The following is a 19,463-nucleotide window of genomic DNA, read 5'->3' as shown; positions in this document are numbered from 1 at the left end:
GGCTTGAGAACCCAGCTTTTTCTTTCCTTTGATCTATAACCATTTGAACAGACTGGTATACAAGAAAGGAGATCGCTATATTAAATTCTTGGGAATTAAAACCCAAGAAAGGAGTTTATGTTATGTTTTTGGTTAATCTCAGGAACCTTTAATCTTAGTGGCAGGACTCACTGGAGAGAGAAGGCTTTTTTCTCCATCCAGTGTAGACATTATTAAGCTCTGTCACCCATTCGCTTGACTTTCATTTGTGCCTCCTGTTAGATACTGGCTGTCTTAGGGGAGCTCAGGAGTATACACCTCTTTCTACTTAACCCCTTTACTACATCAGAGAAAGTGTGACTACAAGAGCTGAAACATTTTAGGGGGTGCCCTAGGGCGTATTCCTGTTTGTGATCAAGACTACATTGAAACCAAATGTGTTGTTTCATTCTAATATGGTGAAAGGTGGATATTTTTCTGTGTCTTACAGTTCAGAATTTAGGCCACCCATATTGGCTTACCTTGGCTCCAATGTATATTTGGTTTATAATTTTCTTCATCCAGCCTCACAAAGAGGAGAGATTTCTTTTCCCTGTATATCCACTTATATGTCTCTGTGGTGCTGTGGCCCTCTCTGCACTTCAGGTGAGTTTCAGGGAAATGGATGTCTGCTTCATTCCATTTCGCTTTTTAAATTGGTCATAAAGCTTAAAGGCAAATTGTGGCATGCTTCTCCCAAGATGTTTTATCCATGCATTAAACTGGATACAGATCACATTATTAAAGCTTGATGTATTGATGGCTTGGCTGTTGATCATACTCTTGAGCTGGTTACATATTTGCATTGTTAATTTGTGTGTTAATTTCTTTCTGTTGCCAACAAGAATCCAGTTCCTGTTAAAGAAGTTTTACTAAGTCATTGTATAGGCCACCCACAGGACGGTGCTATCACCGCAGAGCTACTGGAATGTCTATTCTTCAACTCCCAAGATCAGATGAAAACTTGCTCAGGTGTTTGGGATAACACCAGGCATTTAGCAATATGGGATGCTTTGTGATCCTGGCTTAAAACCTGTCCAGGTCAATTCCTTGTCAGAACTAATCATGAATATCTTTCTGTGGCCTCAGAAGCCCCAAGGCTCTTTTTTGACCTCTGCTACCATTTGCAACTGGCAGTGAAGAGTAATTAGGGTGACAGCTATTTCTGCCCCCTTAACAGATAGATAGAGGTATAATTTACCCATTTAAAAAGTGTAAAATTGAATCATTTTTAGTATATTCACAGATATGCATAACCATCACCACAGTGAACTTTAGAACATTTTTATCACCTCAAAAGCTCTGTACCCATTAGCTATCATCCCTGCCCCCCTTCATATCTCCCGTGCCATAAGCAACTACTAATCTATTTTCTGTCTCTGTATATTTGCCCATTCTAGGCCTTCCATGTAAATGGAATCCTAAAAGTCTTCTGTGACTGGCTTCTTTCATTCAGCAGTATGTTTTTAAGACCTATCCATGTTAGGATGGTAGTTTAAAAAAAATTAAATTATAAAAGTAATTGAGCTTTATTGCACATAATTTTTCATTTAATACTTTTTAAAAAAATACTTTATTTATTTGACAGAGATCACAAGTAGGCAGAGAAGCAGGCAGAGAAAGAGGGGGAAGCAGGCTCCCTGCTGAGCAGAGAGCCCGATGCGGGGCTCGATCCCAGGACCCTGAGATCATGACCTGAGCCGAAGGCAGAGGCTTTAACCCACTGAGCCACCCAGGCGCCCCTCATTTACACTTTTTAAAAAGATTTATTTATTTGAGAGAGGGAGAGTGTGTGAGAGTAAGACCCTGTGGGGCATAGGGCAGGGAGCAGAGGGAGAGGGAGAGAGAAACCCAAGCAGACTCCTTGCTGAGTGTGGACCCCAATGTGCAGCTTGCTTCCACAACCCTGAGATCATGAGCTGAACTGAAACCAAGTCAGATGCTCAACCAAGTGCACCACCCAGGCACCCCACTCTTAGTACTTTTAAAATTAGCTTAGTTCTTTTTTTCTTAGCTTAGTACTTCTAAAATTAGCTTAGTACTTTTAAAATTACTATCCTAACAAAACCACTTTCCTTCCAGCATTTTTATCTATTATATACCAAACTTTATTAGGGTTGTAATCTAAATGTACATTTAACTTTATATCCCTTTTAATAGAACTATATCACATGATTTTCATCTCTACCCATCTTTTGAATAAGCGTATATTCTAAATTTGGTATAAAACATTATTGTGTAATATATGTAATATACTGAATTTGGCACATGTAATGATGAGATACAACTTATGGTAGGTTTAGGATGCTTCCTTATTTCAGTATTATAAACAAACAATGCTAGGATGGATATCTTTCTTTAGGTATTTGGATTGTTTTCCTAGGACAAATTGTCCCAAATATGAAGGAGTTTAAACATATCCATGGCACTAACAAGTAAATATTTGCAAAGTTTCACTTCCCCAAAGTTGAGGTCTAGTCTTGGAAGGAAAGGAGGAGGTCAGTCTAATGGGAAGGTGCTCAAAGATTGTAGAATTGATGCATGTATGTGTATTTTGTAATAATATTCTTCTAGTTTGTAAAGCAGTTTACAGATAACAGCCTTTTCCTGATGGTCTATGAGAGGACTCCTTTTTTTCTTGTTTGGTCAAGAGACATTCTGTTGATACTAAAAACTGATGAAAACTTCTGAGTGAGAAAAATAAAGATGAAGTACTCGTTATATCAAAATAGAGACACTTCATATATCAAAGCAAATTGCCAAAAAGCACTTTTGTTGGTTTATTTATTTATTTATTAAAAACAATTTTTTTTTTTTTAGGCCGGGTCCACGCCTAGTGCGGGGCTTGTACTCCTCATCCTGAGATCAAGAGTCACGTGCTCCACTGAGCCAGCCTGGTGCTCTGGCACTTTTGTTTGAATATTAAAAAAAATAATAAATTATTAGGACCTTAAGAACTAGAAAGGTTTCCACATATTTTTCCTATGAAGCGAATGAGAATTCCTCTGGTGGGACTGACTGGTAGATAGTCTTGACAGTTTGTTTTCATCTAAGAACTCAGAATGGGCACCTCACTGAGTGTTTCCAAATGCTCAGACCCTTCACAGAATGTCTGCTGCTGCTTCCTCCCTCTTGGTGTTAGGATGTTTTACAGCCGTGTTATGTATATTCTGCAAGTTTTTTTTTTTTTCCTTCAATACAGTTTTCTTTCCTTCTAGAAATGTTACCACTTCGTGTTTCAGCGATACCGCCTGGAGCATTACACAGTGACGTCAAACTGGCTGGCCTCGGGAACACTCCTCCTGTTCGGGCTCTTGTCCTTCTCTCGCTCTGTGGCGCTGTTCAAAGGTAGATGCTCAGAGAATGTCTTACCCCAACTCACGATGCACTTCATGTTGGGTTTTGATGGACACGTGGTGAACACAGTTCAGCTTCGGCCGGGAGGAGGGCTGTACTCTAAGGAGAACCCGTGGACTTAATATAGTGACGGGGATATGACTTCTGTACCTTAAGATCAAAGAGAAGACTGAAAATTCTAGAAGGAATTTGTGACTGACTATAACTTTTTTTTTTTATTCTTGTTTTTTTTTGTGGTTGTTGCTGTTGTTGGGTTTTTAAAGGATGCTTTTTCATTCTGAAGGCTGAATTAAGGAAGCTTTGAACATAGGAAGCAAATTTGGGGCTCAAGTCCCATGATTATATTCTTCCTGTAATCATTATTTGGATCCAGAAGATTAAAATGTGCTCAAAGAATAGAAGTTAAAAAGGCAGAAGGGTGTAGAGAAGGGCAAGAAAGCAAAGCTCTTTGGTAGAATAGGGTCTCTGCTGTGATCATCTTACGAGCTGTAGAGATGCTGTGCACCAGTGGGGCAGGCTTCCTGCTATGTTTGCTGGGAACCTTCGCACTCTTCCAGTATGCACGAGTTACGGGGGACATTCACAGGCATTATGATTCAATGTCAGCCTCTCATCTTACTCATCTTTGATTTCACAAACCTCTCTCCCTTCCAGGGTATCACGGGCCCCTTGATCTGTATCCAGAATTTTACCGAATTGCCACAGACCCAGCCATCCACACTGTCCCAGAAGGCAGGACTGTGAATGTCTGTGTAGGAAAGGAGTGGTATCGCTTTCCCAGTAGCTTCCTTCTGCCTGATAAGTAAGTTTTCCTTTAATTCCCAGGGTTTTATTTTTTATTTTTCTATTATTTATGTATTTATTTGTTTTTTAAAGATTTTATTTGACAGTGAGAGAGGGAACACAAGCAGGGAGAGTGGGAGAGGAAGAAGCAGGCTCCCCACTGAGCAGGGAGCCCCATGTGGGGCTCGAGCGCAGGACGCTTGGGATCATGACTGGAGCTGAAGGCAGATACTCAACAACTGAGCCACCCAGGCATCCCCTAATTCCCAGAGTTTTAAATCAGGGAGTAAATATAGCAGTTCTGTGGCAGTATCTCTTTAATTTTTCTTCCATGTTTGGATTTTCACAAAAAGTTGTTGAATCACTGACCATTTCAGAGCTTTTCAGAGCTGTGAGATCCGCAGTGTGCCACCACAGCCCATGTCCAATAGACTGGGTGCCGTGTCTGGCCACGTACCCACTCTACCTGGAACCATGGAGGTCTGGGGTCTTCTAAAAACAATTGAGGCCCTAGGCTTCTAGTGGCTCTTATTGAGAATCCATATGTAAATTTCAGTAATCATCTGGTATTAATTCACTTCCAGAAGTGGTCTAGAAACTCTAGTTGGAAGAGTGTTTTTAGAGAAGAAATGTTTGTCATCCAAAAATAGTGAAAGTTCTTTACCAGCATGTGGATACTGGGGAAAGCTGTGATTAAGGTAATTGTGCCACTTGCCTTCATGCTCTCTGTTGTTGGATGATAGAACAGGCTCTGGAGTTCTGTATGTTTGCTTAATTCGGATGGAGAAGCTCCTATTGAGGGAAAAGGGAAGTCGGGTTAAGACGAGTCATGTTGTTCCATTTGGGGATTGGCTTCAGCAGCTTAGCTGGTGGGGGTATCTTGGGTTGAATGAAGATTCCGTATCAGTCATTAATCATTAAATTAAAAGGTTGGGTTTTCTTTTTTTGAAGTATTAACTAACATTAGCCTTTGCCTTTTACCTTTGCAATAGTTTCATAACTAAAGATACTTGTGAGAATTACTCAGGGACAAAGTACTTCTCCCATAGTGTGTTCTTGCATTTCACTTTTTTCCTACCTGATGAATTTGCTTTAATTTTGTTAAGTCCTTCTACCATGTGATTACTGGTGATAAATGGGGATGCTTCTCTGGTAGTTTGGTGGAAGGACCATTTGGTTGCAAATTTTAGTGCTAAGAGTTGGCGGAATGGGTTGAGAATCCCTCTCGAAAATTTCCCAACGATGTTGGACTCAATCATGACCTTTGCCTCCGTGTTCCCTGGTGGAGGTTTAGCAGAAATACTTTTTTTCTCCAAGCGAGATGTTTTTCACATGAATATTTTTTTTTTGGCTTGTTTATTTCAAGTACATTTAGCAATATGGGCCCCCTGTGTTTTTCTTACTCTCCCTTATTTGTGTTTCTGACAGTTGGCAGCTTCAGTTCATTCCATCAGAGTTCAGGGGTCAGTTACCAAAACCCTTTGCCGAGGGACCACTGGCCACCCGAATTGTCCCTACTGACATGAATGACCAGAACCTGGAGGAGCCATCCAGATACGTAAGGACAACCATTTCCTTTTACTACTTGAAAGAAAGTTCTAACCCTAAAATCTGTTGGCATGCACTTTGGAAGCTCTGATGAAATGGGAATTTCTTAGAGAGTGATTTCTTTAGGGTAAGGGAGGTAACAGCTTTTGTTGAGAAAGAATAGTAACAGTTTTATTTTAAAATTTCCTTTTATTTTCTATGTGAAACACACAGTTCAAAGTATTTCCCAAGCTGGTCTGGAAATTTTCTTAAATTGAATTCGAATCATTTTGAAACACATTCTGAAACTCGTATCATTCCCTGGCTGATTAAAATATTTGGTGGGGAACTTTCAAGTTCTCAGTAGACCTTTGACCTAATTATCAGTGTATTCCAGTTTGAGCAAATGGACGTCAGTGACTGAGGCTGTTTTCCTGGTGAGCACGTGGTGCAATCTGTGTCAGGGTCGTGCTCTTCCACCCACTCAGCCTTATGTACCCCAGGATCCCGTGTGGTTTTATTTCAGTTCCTTTGAAAGATGACACTTGCGCCATTTGATACTTAAAAAATCTTTGATTGTCCAAAAGGTGAGCGCAGTAAAGATACTGTTCCTGGTTCCCAGAGACAATAGATGAGTATTTTATAAAGTTATTAGAAAGCACTTTTTTTGGCATCCTGTCTTTTAAAGAAACATTTAACGGTTTAGATGTCAAACACATCTAAACACAGGTGTTCCCATATACTTCCTCCGTGAAATGGGATATGGGATTGTGAAGTGCTTCTGCGGCCACACGTGGCCTTTTGTCTCCCACATGGAAACCCTCGGGGCTTATGAAGGGGAGTCTTACTGTGGAAGTTTAAAATATAAGCCATGGAAATGGCCATTGTCGGATACATACTTGGCCCGGCCCCCTGCGAAGGTAAAATCTGTGTTCCATCAAGGGGTTTATGTTAGAGCTTTTTTCCTAACTTTAGCTTCTGATTCCTGGAGCATTGAAAATACCCCAGGATGGGGTAAACTGTTGTTGGTCGTTTTTGTTTTAGCTGCAGATACTCTCCTGACAGCAGGCCTTGTTGGGGATCACCGTGAGTACACTGGAGAGTCGGAAGGGTAGGCGGGCACACTGTGATGGAGGAGGGAGACACACAAACTGACAGTGATGTTGTCACAGCTGTGTTTTAGGAAGAAGTAGCATGGAGTAGTAAAAAGGAGCATGGACTTTGAGTCAGGTAGGCCTGTGTCCAAGTCCTGGGTCCGTTGCTTACTTTGATCTTGGGCAAATGAATTAACTCTTTATTTAACTAATTTGTTTCTATCTGTAAAATGGGAATAATGCACATTTGGAAGATTATAATGAGCTTAGATATTCTATCATACCTATTAGCATAGTGTGTATGTAGATTTTCCCACAAATGTTCTTAATCTGATAATGCTATATCAGATGGATTGGAGGTCAAGAAACCTTAAGAGGATTTATAATCTGCTTGAATTGATCTTCCTTCCTTTTCTTGTTTTCCAGCCTCATTTTTGTCTGCTCACACCCATCATTGCCTTTTCCATCGCAGTGACTTTGCTTATCTTAATGCCCAACCATGCCTGGACTACCCTTGCCTCCCTCCTTATGCCATCAGAACTCTCTTCCTGTCTGTAGCCTTTGCCACCTACCTAAGCTCATGGTGAGCTGTGCTCCTTTAAATGCCTGAAATTCTCAACTCTGCCTCTCAGTTAGCCATTCGTTTTTGTCTTACGTTACTTACGTATTTCTGATACGTATGTCCTGGGCATACCGTGAAGAGAATGCCTGCAGCGCTGCTTCTGTATTCCCCATAGCATCTGGGATAGTGCTCTAAGTCTAGTGGTTCACCTTCATGTGCTCTCTAAGTGGGGAAATGTACGCTTCCCGTCATTGGGACAGTGATCTTGAGAGAAAGCTGACTGTAAAATCTACAGTGGCTTTTTGCACATTTCTTAGGCTTTGGTCACTGATTGTCTTTGGTTAGATCCTATTTCCATACTCTCTGCTACCACACACTGTTCAGTTAAGTGGCTCTATGTTAGCTTCACCCAAAAGCAAAGATTTTTCAGAGTACCTATAGGAGTCACCAAAGTGCTATCTGATTAAAAACAAGTCTGTTGTGTCTCCTGAGTGTGTAGTGTCCACCGTTGTGCTCACCCACCTTCCTGTGCTTGAGAGTTTTTGTGCAGAGTTCTTTCTGACATTTCCTGCCTGGTAGGACAAGTGCCCTCCCAATCCAGGCTGCTCACCTTTCACCCTTTGGCAACTAAAGGAGGCATTTGACAGCTTGCTGTGAATTCAGTGTGAATGATGATCAGGGATTCATTTCTTTCAGTCTGTTGGTTTTCTTCTGATGATAAAAGCAGTATACATTCATTGTATAAAATAATAAAGGCCTCTATAATTCTATTACCCAAATATTAAACTATGTTACCATCTTGGTGTTTTTGTCTCTTATTTGTTTCCCTTGCATATATATGTAAATATGTTATCAGTTTTTTAAGAAACGGTGCCAGGACTATGACTGTAATAATAACTTGGTCTTGTGTGTAGGAGCACATGCTAGACTACATCAGTGCTCTTTCCTTCCGGTATCAGTCCTAGTTCTTTCGAGAAGGCAAAGTCCTTATGTTCCCTGTCTTTCCGGAGCATGCTGGATGGCAGCAGTGTTTTTATCCGCCTGTTGGCTCTGAGTGACAAGTTTTAGCCAACTTCGGCTTCAGTGCTCAGTGATGAGATCTGTCTCTTTCTGGTCTGCTTGGAAATGAGGACACATTCATGACTTCCTTTAGTTCCCTCTTTTCCTTGACTTCTGAGTTGATCAAGAATTAAGAGTGTGTGTGGGCGCCTGGGTGGCTCAGTGGGTTAAGCCTCTGCCTTCAGCTCAGGTCGTGATCTCGGGGTCCTGGGATCGAGCCCCACATCTGGCTCTCTGTTCAGTGGGGAGCCTGCCTCCTGCTCTCTCTCTGCCTCTCAGCCTGCTTGTGATCTCTCTCTCTGCCAAATAAATAAGTAAAATCTTAAAAAAAAAAAAAAGCATTAAGAGTGTGGGTGAAGGCTCTGTGGTTTCTAAGGCATTGTTGGAACTACCTTGCAGAAATATTTTTCTTTGCTCCATATTCTTTCATAGTTGATAGTGAGTAGCTTTTGCATATCTCATTATTGAATGGGTAGCATTTTTACAGATTTTCTGCCAAAATCAAGGTGTGAATTTAGGAGATACATTCAGTGTCTCCTCTTTATTAATTGGCAAATCCAGTTTTTTGTTGGCTCTTTCAAGGTGAATGATCTCCTTCTGACTCCCAACCTTATACCTGATGTGGGAGCTAGAGGAGTAACAAACACCTGTTCAGGAGGGAACTTAGACTTTTCTCTGATTTTAACTTAATGCGTAAGCAGACTTGTAGGAAGCTTGTCCATCTGCTGTCTTGGAAAAGATGGAAGTGTTCTTTGATGACTTTTCCCCAAACAGTGATACAGTCAGTTCTGCTCTAAGGTGATATAAAGTTATTTTATATAAAGTCATTGTGTGGTTAAAAAAAAAATAATACAAAAACAAAACAACCCAGAAGGCTTATGGGAAAAATGAGATTAGGGACACAGTACTCAAAAACATGGTCAGTGACACATAAAGGAAGATAAGAGCCTATAAAAATGGTCACATGGTTTCACACGTGTTGAGCAGCTGAAAGTACGGAGGTATTAGAATAATGTGGGAGTTTTCCTTGAAACAGACCTGAGATATGCTTGTGGCAGGGGTGCTGGAAGGCTTATCTGCAACAGGACAGCAAGTCATCCTGCCCGAGTGGCCGGGTTGGCTGGGAGCACGGTGTGCCCCACAGGCACCGGGAGACCGTGGAGTGTGTGTCTGTGCGCCCGGCGTGTTCCTACTCTGAGGAGCTTGGCCGAGTGCAGTCTGTTCTCTTCACCTCGTGTTTCTCGTGGATTAAATGACACATGAGCCAAAGCAGAAATGGAATTATGTTCAGACTGGTCCCTAATATATCCGTTGTGTTGGAACAAATTTGCATTTTCAGAACAAGTGTTACAACAGAATTGACTGTAAATTCAGTCAAAACTGACTTAATTTTGTTCTTAAGTTCCCTGCCTTTCCCATTTAACCAGTGGGAAGAATTACGAGTTTGGAAGGGAATTTAAGATACCACTGAGTCCACGATCCCTTCATTTTATGGTGAAGAAACTGAGGCTCAGAGGGGTTGTAACCTGACAGAGGTTAGTCCTAGTATAAGCAGCTTGGTTTCAGGATGCCCCATATATTTTGCAAAGCTGCTCTTCCTTCCACAGCCACTTATAGTTTCTACCATATGGCATATCCCTTGAGTGTATATTTGCGGTCATGGTTAATCATTCTTTGATGTAACAAGGTTGAATAGACAGTGAATAGCTAAGCATTAATTTTCACAGAAGTTACTTTACATTTCTCGAGCTCAGTTATATATATATATATATACACACACATACATACACACACACACACATATACACGCGCCAGGTATTTTAAGTAGCAGTTGTTGTTTCTTTAGAAATAATGAGGGTCCTCACCCCCTTTTCTTCCTGTCCTCTTATCTTTCCTTAATAGAAGTCCTTACTGCAGGAGAAAATAAGTTGCCTTATAGATATCCTTGCTATTGGTTACCAGCCCATACGGAAGGAAGCAAGTTTGAATTGCTACAGTACGGGCTGTGGAATAAGACTGGAATTGCTAAAAATTCCAAAGGCTTCTTTAAAATTAATTCCCTGGTATCCATTATGTTGGCATTTAGAAAATTGAACTTTCTGGGATCTTTAGGGATTGAATGACCCAAAATTTTGACCCATGAGTTCACATTTTTACAGTGCAGTACATTTTTACTCAAGATGGTAGGGTTTCAATTGACAAATACATGTTTAGCAAGTATGGGAGATGACAGAACCATAAAACAGGCTGTGCTTCTGGTGACAACTACTTAATTTAAGTGGAGTTTATATAAAAGATGAAAAGCCAGAAAAATACTTGAAGTTTTTTTTTTTTTTTTTTAAGATTTTATTCATTTATTTGACAGAGAGAGACACAGTGAGAGAGGAAACACCAGCAGGGGGAGTGAGAGGGGGAAAAGCAGGCTTCCCACTGAGCAGGGAGCCTGATGCCAGTCTTGACCCCAGGACCCTTGGATCGTGACCTGAGCTGAAGGCAGATGCTTAATGTCTGAGCCACCCAGAGGCCCTAAAGTCTTTCCCTATCAAATGTGTTGTCCTAGGCCTCAGTGCTCCTATTTTAAAGAAGTATATCATCGGAGGATATTGATGCCTGGCAAAGTGATGTAGTGGCAACAACACTGGGCTAGGCATTAGAAGTGCCTGTAATTCCTTTTAGGGGCTGAATGAAGTATGTGTATTTTTTTCTTTAATGACTTTGTGAGTCATTTAAGTTTCCAAGGCCCTTGAAATAGTTGTGCATCTGCTTCCAATTTGCTGTGACTGCATCTGAAATCCAGTTGCAATTTCAGGATATCCCATTACCTGTTTTCTAATTAAATATGTAATGGTGGTGAATCCTGAGATGTGATTCCTGGGCCATGAGACCCAATGACCAGAGAGGAAGTACTGCCTCCATCCCAAAGGAGAGGAGTGTATGTTAGGGGTATACTTGTGCTGTGTAGTGCTGCCTGAGTGTGATGCTGACGTTTAGGGGTTGGAGAGATAGGGCCCCAGGCCCCGACCCCAGCAGAATCTCTGTTCCAGCTGATAAAATGGAGCCATGGGTATTTATTCCTGCCCAGCAACCCTTAGCTCACTTCTTATTAATGATGTTTTGATCTCTATCTCAGGCCTTTTCTTTTTCTTTTTTTTTTTAAGATTTTATTTTATTTGGTGGAGAGAGACAGCAAGAGAAGGAACACAAGCAGAGGGAGTGGGAGAGGGTGAAGCAGACTTCCTGCCGAGCAGGGAGCCCGATGCCAGCCAGGCTCAATCCCAGGACCCCGAGATCATGACCTGAGCCAAAGGCAGACGCTTAACAATTGAGCCACCCAGGCACCCTCAGGCCTTTTCTTTGAGAATACATATTTTTCTTTGCCTAAGTTGGTATTAAAATTTTGTCCTTAACATATATTTATTGAGAAGATGTAAACAATATGGTACTGATAAGAAATTAGCTGGATTTCCACCCCCATACCTTTTTTTTCTTCTGCTTTAGAGGTACTGATTTATTCCTCTCCAGTCTTCTAGTGGGTTCTTAGAAACCGAAAGAAGTCACATTTCTTTCAAAATGAGTCTTAAATGCTTGTATTTTACAAAATTTTAAACTAAGGCATATTTTTAGCTTCAACAGCTGGTTGATATGTAGCCTGTGACTAATGAAATGAAACACATTTTTGTTTCACGATCATGTGTTAATGTCACCCTACAATTTTGTTATTTTTGATGCAAGAAAGAATGATTGAATCTGAAGAAACAAAAAAATGAGCTTTTTGGTTATACTTTAAGGCAGATTTAAATCCAGTCTCTTGGTTTTTGAATTGTAGACGATGTTACGGAGTATGGGCTCAGATTTTGCATTTTGAGATATTAACAAAATTGAGAGAAAAAACTATTCTGGTTCTAGCTTTTAGACCCAAGGGGCAGTAGTCACTTGGTGTTACCAGGGATTTCAACTGAGAAAACTCAAACTAAAAATAGTCACACTAAAATAGTCTATATATAATATGATCCAGATTTTGTACTAAAAAGTCTATATCTGTAGAAAGAAGGTCTGGGACATAAACTAACAGGTTGATGGTGATTTATTTTGGGTGGTGGGATTATAGGGAATTTTTAAAAAATACATTTAAAAATATTTTTATAGGGTGCCTGGGTGGCTCAGTCGATTGGACGTCTGCCTTTGGCTCAGGTCATGATCTCGGGGACCTGGGACCCAGCTCCTTATCAGTCTCCCTGCTTGCAGGGAACCTGCTTCTCTCTCTCTCTCTCTTTCAAATAAATAAAATCATAAAAAGCTGAATTTCCTTTAAAAGATGTATTTATAGTAAGTCATACTGTAATTAATAATTTTTTGAAAAAAATTTTATTTATTTGAGAGAGAGCAAGAAAGAACACAAGGCAGAGGGAAAGAGAGAAGCAGGCTCTCCACTGAGAAGGGAGCCAGACTCAGGGCTCAATCACAGGACTCTGGGATCATGATCTGAGCCGAAGGCAGATGCTTGATGACTGAGCCATCAGGTGCCCCGCTTTCATCATTTTTAAAAAAGAGCCTTGGGGTGCCTGGGTGGCTCAGTGGGTTAAGCCTCTGCCTTCAGCTCAGGTCATGGTCTCAGGGTCCTGCGATGGAGCCCCACATCAGGCTCTCTGCTCAGCAGGGAGTTTGCTTCTCTCTCTCTCTGCCTGCCTCTCTGCCTACTTGTGATCTCTCTGTCAAATAAATAAATAAAATCTTAAAAAAAAAAAGAGCCCTAATGGGAGCTATAGGTACCAGATCTTTGAAACTACCAAGAGGCTCTCAGGTGTTCTTACAGACAATACTCCGCGTGCTGGAAGTTGACCTCTGGTTTCCCGTGTTAAACCTCTGGTTTTTGTGTTAAACAAGAATCTTCAATTCAAAATTGAGAAAGAGATTTTCTATTAAGTAATTTTTGCCTCTTAGCCTTCTGGCCTGTTAAGTCATTTTAATCATGAGATCTAAGACTACTTTTGCTCCTCTTTTAACTAGATTGCTTCAGAGGGATAAATGTGGTTTATCTACGAGGGAAAAAGTTCTTTAAAACCTTGAACTAAGACAGGATGCTGCTGCCGTGGTGAACAGAGCATGAAGTCATATGTTAAACACCTCCAGGCAGGAGGGGAGTTAATTTTAACTCCCCTGAAATTTTAAATAAAATAATCTGCCTGTTGTTGAGGTTCACACAGGAGGTCATGTCCATCCGGTAAATATACCAGAGACCACCTGTTGGCAGGGGCCTTCCCCACCTTCCTGGGCTCCCCTGACCCAAAAAGACCATGGTCTTTCAATCTTTACAGTACAGTAGTGTGAGTTTCTAACCTTTTGGCATCTTTTTCATAAATTTTAAATCCTTCTTCTGTTCCTTCACTGGCTCATTCATCCACCTACATATTTAACTTTTTTTTTTTTTAAGATTTTATTTATTTATTTGACAGAGATCACATGTAGGCAGAGATGCGGGCAGAGAGAGAGGGAGAAGCAGGCTCCCCACTGAGCAGAGAGCCCTATGCGGGACTCGATCCCAGGACCCCAGGGTCATGACCTGAGTCAAAGGCAGGAGCTTTAACCCACTGAGCCACCCAGGTGCCCCCATATTTAACTTTTTATTGTCTCCGACTATGTGTTGAAAATATAAAGGTGACGAAAAGCATAGTATCCTGTCATTTAAGAGAAGACCCCACCACCACCACCAACAACAACAACAAAAAAGAAAGAAAGAAAAAAGTTGGGGACAAGGAAGGAATTGGGAAAAACAATGTAGGAAGCAGAAAAAGATTTTAAACTTCTATAATCAATGTTCCCTGATAGGTTAAAAGAAAAGGTTGGGGATGGTAAAACAAAAACATTTGCTTTTGTAAGAAGAGCCGTCAGAAAGGGAGAGCTCCTAGAAATTGAGAATAAGATAATGGAGATTTACAAAGTCAGTAGAATGATGGAAGGACCAAGTTGGAGGAATCTTCTCTTCCACAATAGGACAAAAACAGAACAAAACCCAAAGAAATGGACAATAGGAAAAGGGAGAAAGATCAGCCAACACCCAGCTAGCTAATAGGAGGTCCAGAGAGGAAAAATGCAAAGGAGGAGAGCAAATTGTCCAAAAATGTGAGAAAACCTCCCAGAACTGAAGACAGCCCTGGAGTATGCCTGAGATAATGGATGAGAGATGGTTGATACCGGGGTGCGTCAAGTACCAAAAGAAGTTATTGTGTGTTATTATTTGACAAATGAAAAAATCAAGAGCTCTCAGCAGAAAAAGCTGAGGGAGTTGTGAGTCACTGCCTCTGAGAAGTGAGACCAGGTAGGAGGGAGGGTACTGCTGTTTGTCAGAAGCTCTGACTCTACCGAAGTTTTGAACTATGCCCAGAGATCGTTTTGATAAATTTGGAGTCTAGCAGGAGAGACAGTTGTCCAACGTTTGGAAGCAGTGTTCTGAGTGCCATAATGGGCTACAGGGGCACGGAGAGAGGAGGAAAGCTGCTTCTCTGGGGACAGCTTCAGGTAAGAGGTGGGAATGGGAGCCGGATCTCAGAAGATGATGGGGAGTTCTCCGGCAGAGGAAGGGGAAGTTCACTCCCCAGCCAAAGAGAACAGCATATGCAAAGCTTGAGGTATGAAAGAACCTTGAGAGTTTAGGGAAAGATTAAATGCCTTAAGATTTCTAGATTTTAGTTAATTGGGCAGAGTAATTTTCATTTCTTCCCTGTTTGATTTACTCACCTATCCTATATTTATGTGACTGTGTTTTCTGCTTCATTATATATTTAAAGAAAGTGTTCATGTCTTTGTCCTTACTCTTTGAAACCTCCACTGTATTGAACATGGGGCGTATACATAGCAGATGATAAAATACATATTCAGTCCTTCATTTAGTCTTGAATTCAAGAGAGGCCTCCCTAAACCCTGATAATAATAGACATTGAGACTAATTAGGACTCAAGCACTATCATTCCTCAAGGTCTAGGTCTACTCCTCTAAGGGTACTAAGTTACACACTCCGGGAGGACAGGATTGTGTCCTTTCCGTCATTGTATGGCTGGCAGGGACCAGCACTGCACAGAAGTGAGCTGATGAGCCTTGTTGCTCTTCATGAACACATCCCAGACTGAAAGAAATACTTGGCTCTCCTGCTTCCTCTTGTTTTAAGAAGAGCCTTAAAATCCCCAAACTCCTGATTTACATAGCTATCTCTGCCTGCCTTTAATAAGGAACAGAACAAATAGGTTCATGTAACCTACCAAGATGCCAATCCACAGAAAAAGTTCATGTTGTTGCCTTAATGTGATAGCATTTACTGTAAGACTGGTTAGCAATTTGTTTTTTAGGAAACAAGATTAATACCTTTTTTTTTTTTTTTAGTGTTGTCTCTGTTCTTTAAGTCTCATCACTCTATTTCCTTTCTATTTCTCCTCTCATGATGAAAGGTTTTCAGCAAGGTTTTGTTTATTTTTGCCTTTTATATTATTTCAGTTTGAGAAAGATCTACCTTTCTGTTATGGACACAAGTTACCCAGTTCCAGTCACATGTACCATCCCACCAAATCTCAAGGCTCTTTGTTGCTTTCTCTCTCTCTCTCTTCTTTTTTTTATTGAAAAACTTTTTTCCCCATGAAATAATTAAATTCCCAGGAATTACAGAGATCTTATGGAGAAGGGTGCATGCACCCTTCACCCAGTTTCCCAACCATAATTGGAGTATAATTCCCAAACTAGAAAATGGATGTTAGTATGAGTTTGTGCCATTTTGTCACATCTGTATAGATTCGGGTCTCCACCACTGGGATCAAGGTGTAGAACTATTCCACCTGCACAGAAGTCTTCTTTCTACCACTCCTATATAGTTTCATGCTACCTTCACCAACCCTGACCCCTGGCGATTGTTACTTTATCCTCCATCTCTATAATTCTGCTCTCTTGAGAATTTTATATACATAGAATCCTATAGCGTATAACTTTTAAGATTGCCTTTTCCCCCTGCATGTAATGCCCTTGAGCTCCATTCAAGGTGGGCGTCTCCATTTGTTCCTTTTAGCTTCTGAGTTGTGTTCCATGGCATACATGTGTCTTTTGCAAAGTGCAGTTTGTTCCCCTGTTAGAAGGCATTTTGGTTGTTGCCAGTTTTTGGCTCTGGCAAAAAAAAAGTTGTTGTAGATTTTTGTGTTCGAATTTTGGTGTGGATACACGTTTTCATTTTTCTGGGATAAATGCCCAGGAATGGGATTGCTGGATCACATGGTAGATATGTTTCAGTTTTTCAGAAACTGCCAAATGATTTTCTAGATTGGCTGTACCCTTTCAAGCGAGGTGTTAGAAATCTTACCTCTCTTTATGTCCCTTTATCTTCCTCTGTTTGTAATATGATTGTCTTAAATATTTCTGTTACGTATGTTGAGAACCACATCAGAAAGTGTTAAAATTTTTGCCTCAATCTTTAAATAATACTTCAGGAAACTCGAGAAGGAAATTTATTGTTTTTATCCATATGCTTATTCTGTTGTTCTTTCTTCCTTCCTCAAGTTCTCCTGTTCCTTCTTTTATTATTAACTTTCTATTTTTAGAGTTTGTGCCATCCTTTCAGGGTGAAGAATGTTTTCCTCTGGATATGAGATTTGTGAGTTGACAGTTCTGTTCTTTCACTACTTGAACAATACTGTGCCCCTTTTCTCTGGCCTCCATGGTTTCGTTTTTCTTTGCTCTTTTTTTAAAGATTTTATTTATTTGTTTATTTGTCAGAGAGAGAGAGAGCACAAATAGGCAGAGAGGCAGGCAGAGGCAGAGAGAGAAGCAGGGTCCCCGCTTAGCAAGGATCCCGATGCGCGACTCGATCCCAGGACCCTGGGATCATGACCTGAGCCAAAGGCAGCAGCTTAACTAACTGAGCCACTCAGGTGTCCCTGGCCTCTATGGTTTCTTATGAGAAATCTGCTGATCTTCAACATGTTTTTCTTCTATTGGCAAGGTGTTGTTTTTCTCTGGTGCCTTTGAAAATTTGTTTCTTTGTCTTTAAGAAGCTGAATTATGTGTCATAGAGTGAATTTTTTTTTTTGAGTTTATCCTGTTTGGGATTCAGTCACCTTCTTGTTTCCATCATTTTAAGTGTCTTGGCAGATTTGGGAGCTTTCAGCCATTTTTGCTTCTCGTACTCATTCAGCCCTGCCCTCTTTCTCCTCTCCTTTTGGGACTAGGCAACATGAAGGTTAGAGCTTTTGTGAGAGTTCCACAGGGCCCCGGAGCTCTTCATTTTTCTGTCCTTTTTCTTTCTGTTATCCAGATTGTGTAATTTTATTACTCTGTTTTCCAGTTCACCGCTTCCTCTGATTTCTCCACTCTGCTGTTGAGCACATCTGCTAGGCTGTTTATTTCCATTTTGTCCTTTTCATCTCTCAGATATCCATTTGGTTTTGCTTCTGTTTCTTTGCTGAGACTTTGTTTTGTTTCAAGCATGTTTGTAATTGCTAATAGAAGCATTTTTTTTTATCATGGATACTTTTAAATCATTGTTAGATGATTCTGATATCTTTATCATCTCTGTTGGCATCTGTTGTCATTTGTCATACAAGTTGAGATCTTCCTGGTATTACTTTGAGTGGGTTTTTGTTGAAACCATGACATTTGGGTTATTATGATACTAGATCTTCTTTAATTCTTCTGTTTTAGCTGACCTCCTCTGACCCAACACTGCGGGAGGAAGGGGGGTTCCCTTGTCACTGCCAGGTGGAGTTAGAAGTCCAGGTTCCTTTCTTGTTCTCCATGGATACCTGGGGGTGTGTTGCAGTGCATGTTACTGCTGTGTGGCAGTGGGAAGTTCAGGTCACTAGTGGGCCTCTAGTGATAATATCTTGACTGAGGGTATGGGACATCTTGTTCCTGCTCCCCATGTAGCCTCCACTGACACTGTGGGGTGTTATCATTGGACAGTGGTGAAAGTCCTAACTCTACTAGGCCTTCTCTGACACCACCACAGCATGTAGGAGGAGGGGTGTCTTATTACTGCTAGGTTAGAATGTAGTCCAGGCTCCCTGTGTGGTTTCCTCTGATGCCAAAGGGTAGGTGGTGGAAAAACGAGACTCCTTACTACCCATCAGGGTTGTAAGTCCTCGTTCCCTACTACTCAGTCTTCTCTGTTACCATCCAGGCAGGAGAAGGGGCCCTTCACTGCTGCCTGGTGAAGGTGGAAGTCCAGGCTCTGCTGGACATTTATTGTCAGAGGTATAGATGGGATGACACACTTTTGGGTAGTGTTTGGCTAGTGCTGTAGGGTTCTCCAGAGAAATGGACCAATAGAGAAAGAGAGAGAGAGAGTGAGTGTGTGTGTGTGTGTGTGTGTGTGTGTGTGTGTGTGTGATTTTTATTTAAGAAATTGACTGACACATTTGGGGGGGCTGGTAAGTCTAAAATCTGTAAGATAGGTTGGTAGGCTGAGCAGAGAAGAACCGATGATGTAGCTTGAGTCCAAAGGCAGTCTGGAGGCAGATTTCTCTTTTCCTTGAGGGGACCTCACTCTTTTGGTCTTAAGGTCTTCAACTGATTGGATAAGGCCTACCGACATTATGAAGGGTAATTGCTTTACTCAGAGTCTCCTGATTTACATGTTAATCTAAACTAAAAAATAGCTTCACAGCAGCATTTAGTCTGGTGTTAGGCCAAATATCTGGGTATGGTGGCCTAGCTAAGTTGACACATAAAATTTTCACTACTAGAGTGGAGTGGTTATTATATAAGAGTATGACAGTTTCTGGGGTCCTGAGGTTGCTAGCTGGCCTGCCTTCTTTTCTCTGCCCTTTGGAGTTGTCTTGGGTTTGTTTCATACATAGGGTCCAGGGTTTTTAGCTGAACTTAGCAGGAGGAATACAGAAAAGTGCCTGCTCTTGCTTTTTATTGGCCATCTTCTTTTAACATAGCAGATTAAATGCTTTGCTGATATTTGAGACCATAGGTTTTTGTTTCTAAGACTCTTCTTTGTTTTTCCTGAAAATTACTCAGTTCTTCCTTCTTTGTAGTTTTAATATTAAATATTAAATCTTTTGGACTAGAGTGTTTGACTTTAT

The 19,463-nt window shown here is 40.9% G+C and overlaps 1 protein-coding gene across 3 annotated transcripts in view; it reads left to right on the top strand.

Annotated features, from left to right (window-relative positions):
- The window catches only part of ALG9 (ALG9 alpha-1,2-mannosyltransferase), a 94,987-nt gene that overhangs the window by 36,261 nt on the left and 39,263 nt on the right, over nucleotides 1-19,463 (top strand). For all 3 annotated transcript variants that reach the window (XM_045077553.1, XM_045077552.1, XM_045077554.1), the window contains 4 exons: nucleotides 470-624; nucleotides 3,237-3,366; nucleotides 4,030-4,177; nucleotides 5,587-5,716. In XM_045077553.1, coding sequence (XP_044933488.1) covers nucleotides 470-624; nucleotides 3,237-3,366; nucleotides 4,030-4,177; nucleotides 5,587-5,716 — 563 coding nt within the window. The remainder of the gene's footprint in view (nucleotides 1-469; nucleotides 625-3,236; nucleotides 3,367-4,029; nucleotides 4,178-5,586; nucleotides 5,717-19,463) is intronic.

Source organism: Mustela putorius, unplaced genomic scaffold (assembly GCF_011764305.1).
Source record: "Mustela putorius furo isolate JIRA1106 unplaced genomic scaffold, ASM1176430v1.1 tig00000198_pilon_pilon_pilon, whole genome shotgun sequence".
NCBI classification, from domain to species: domain Eukaryota; kingdom Metazoa; phylum Chordata; class Mammalia; order Carnivora; family Mustelidae; genus Mustela; species Mustela putorius.
The sequence above is the reverse complement of the archived record's forward strand: the minus strand, read 5'-3'. Positions and strand labels throughout refer to the sequence as shown.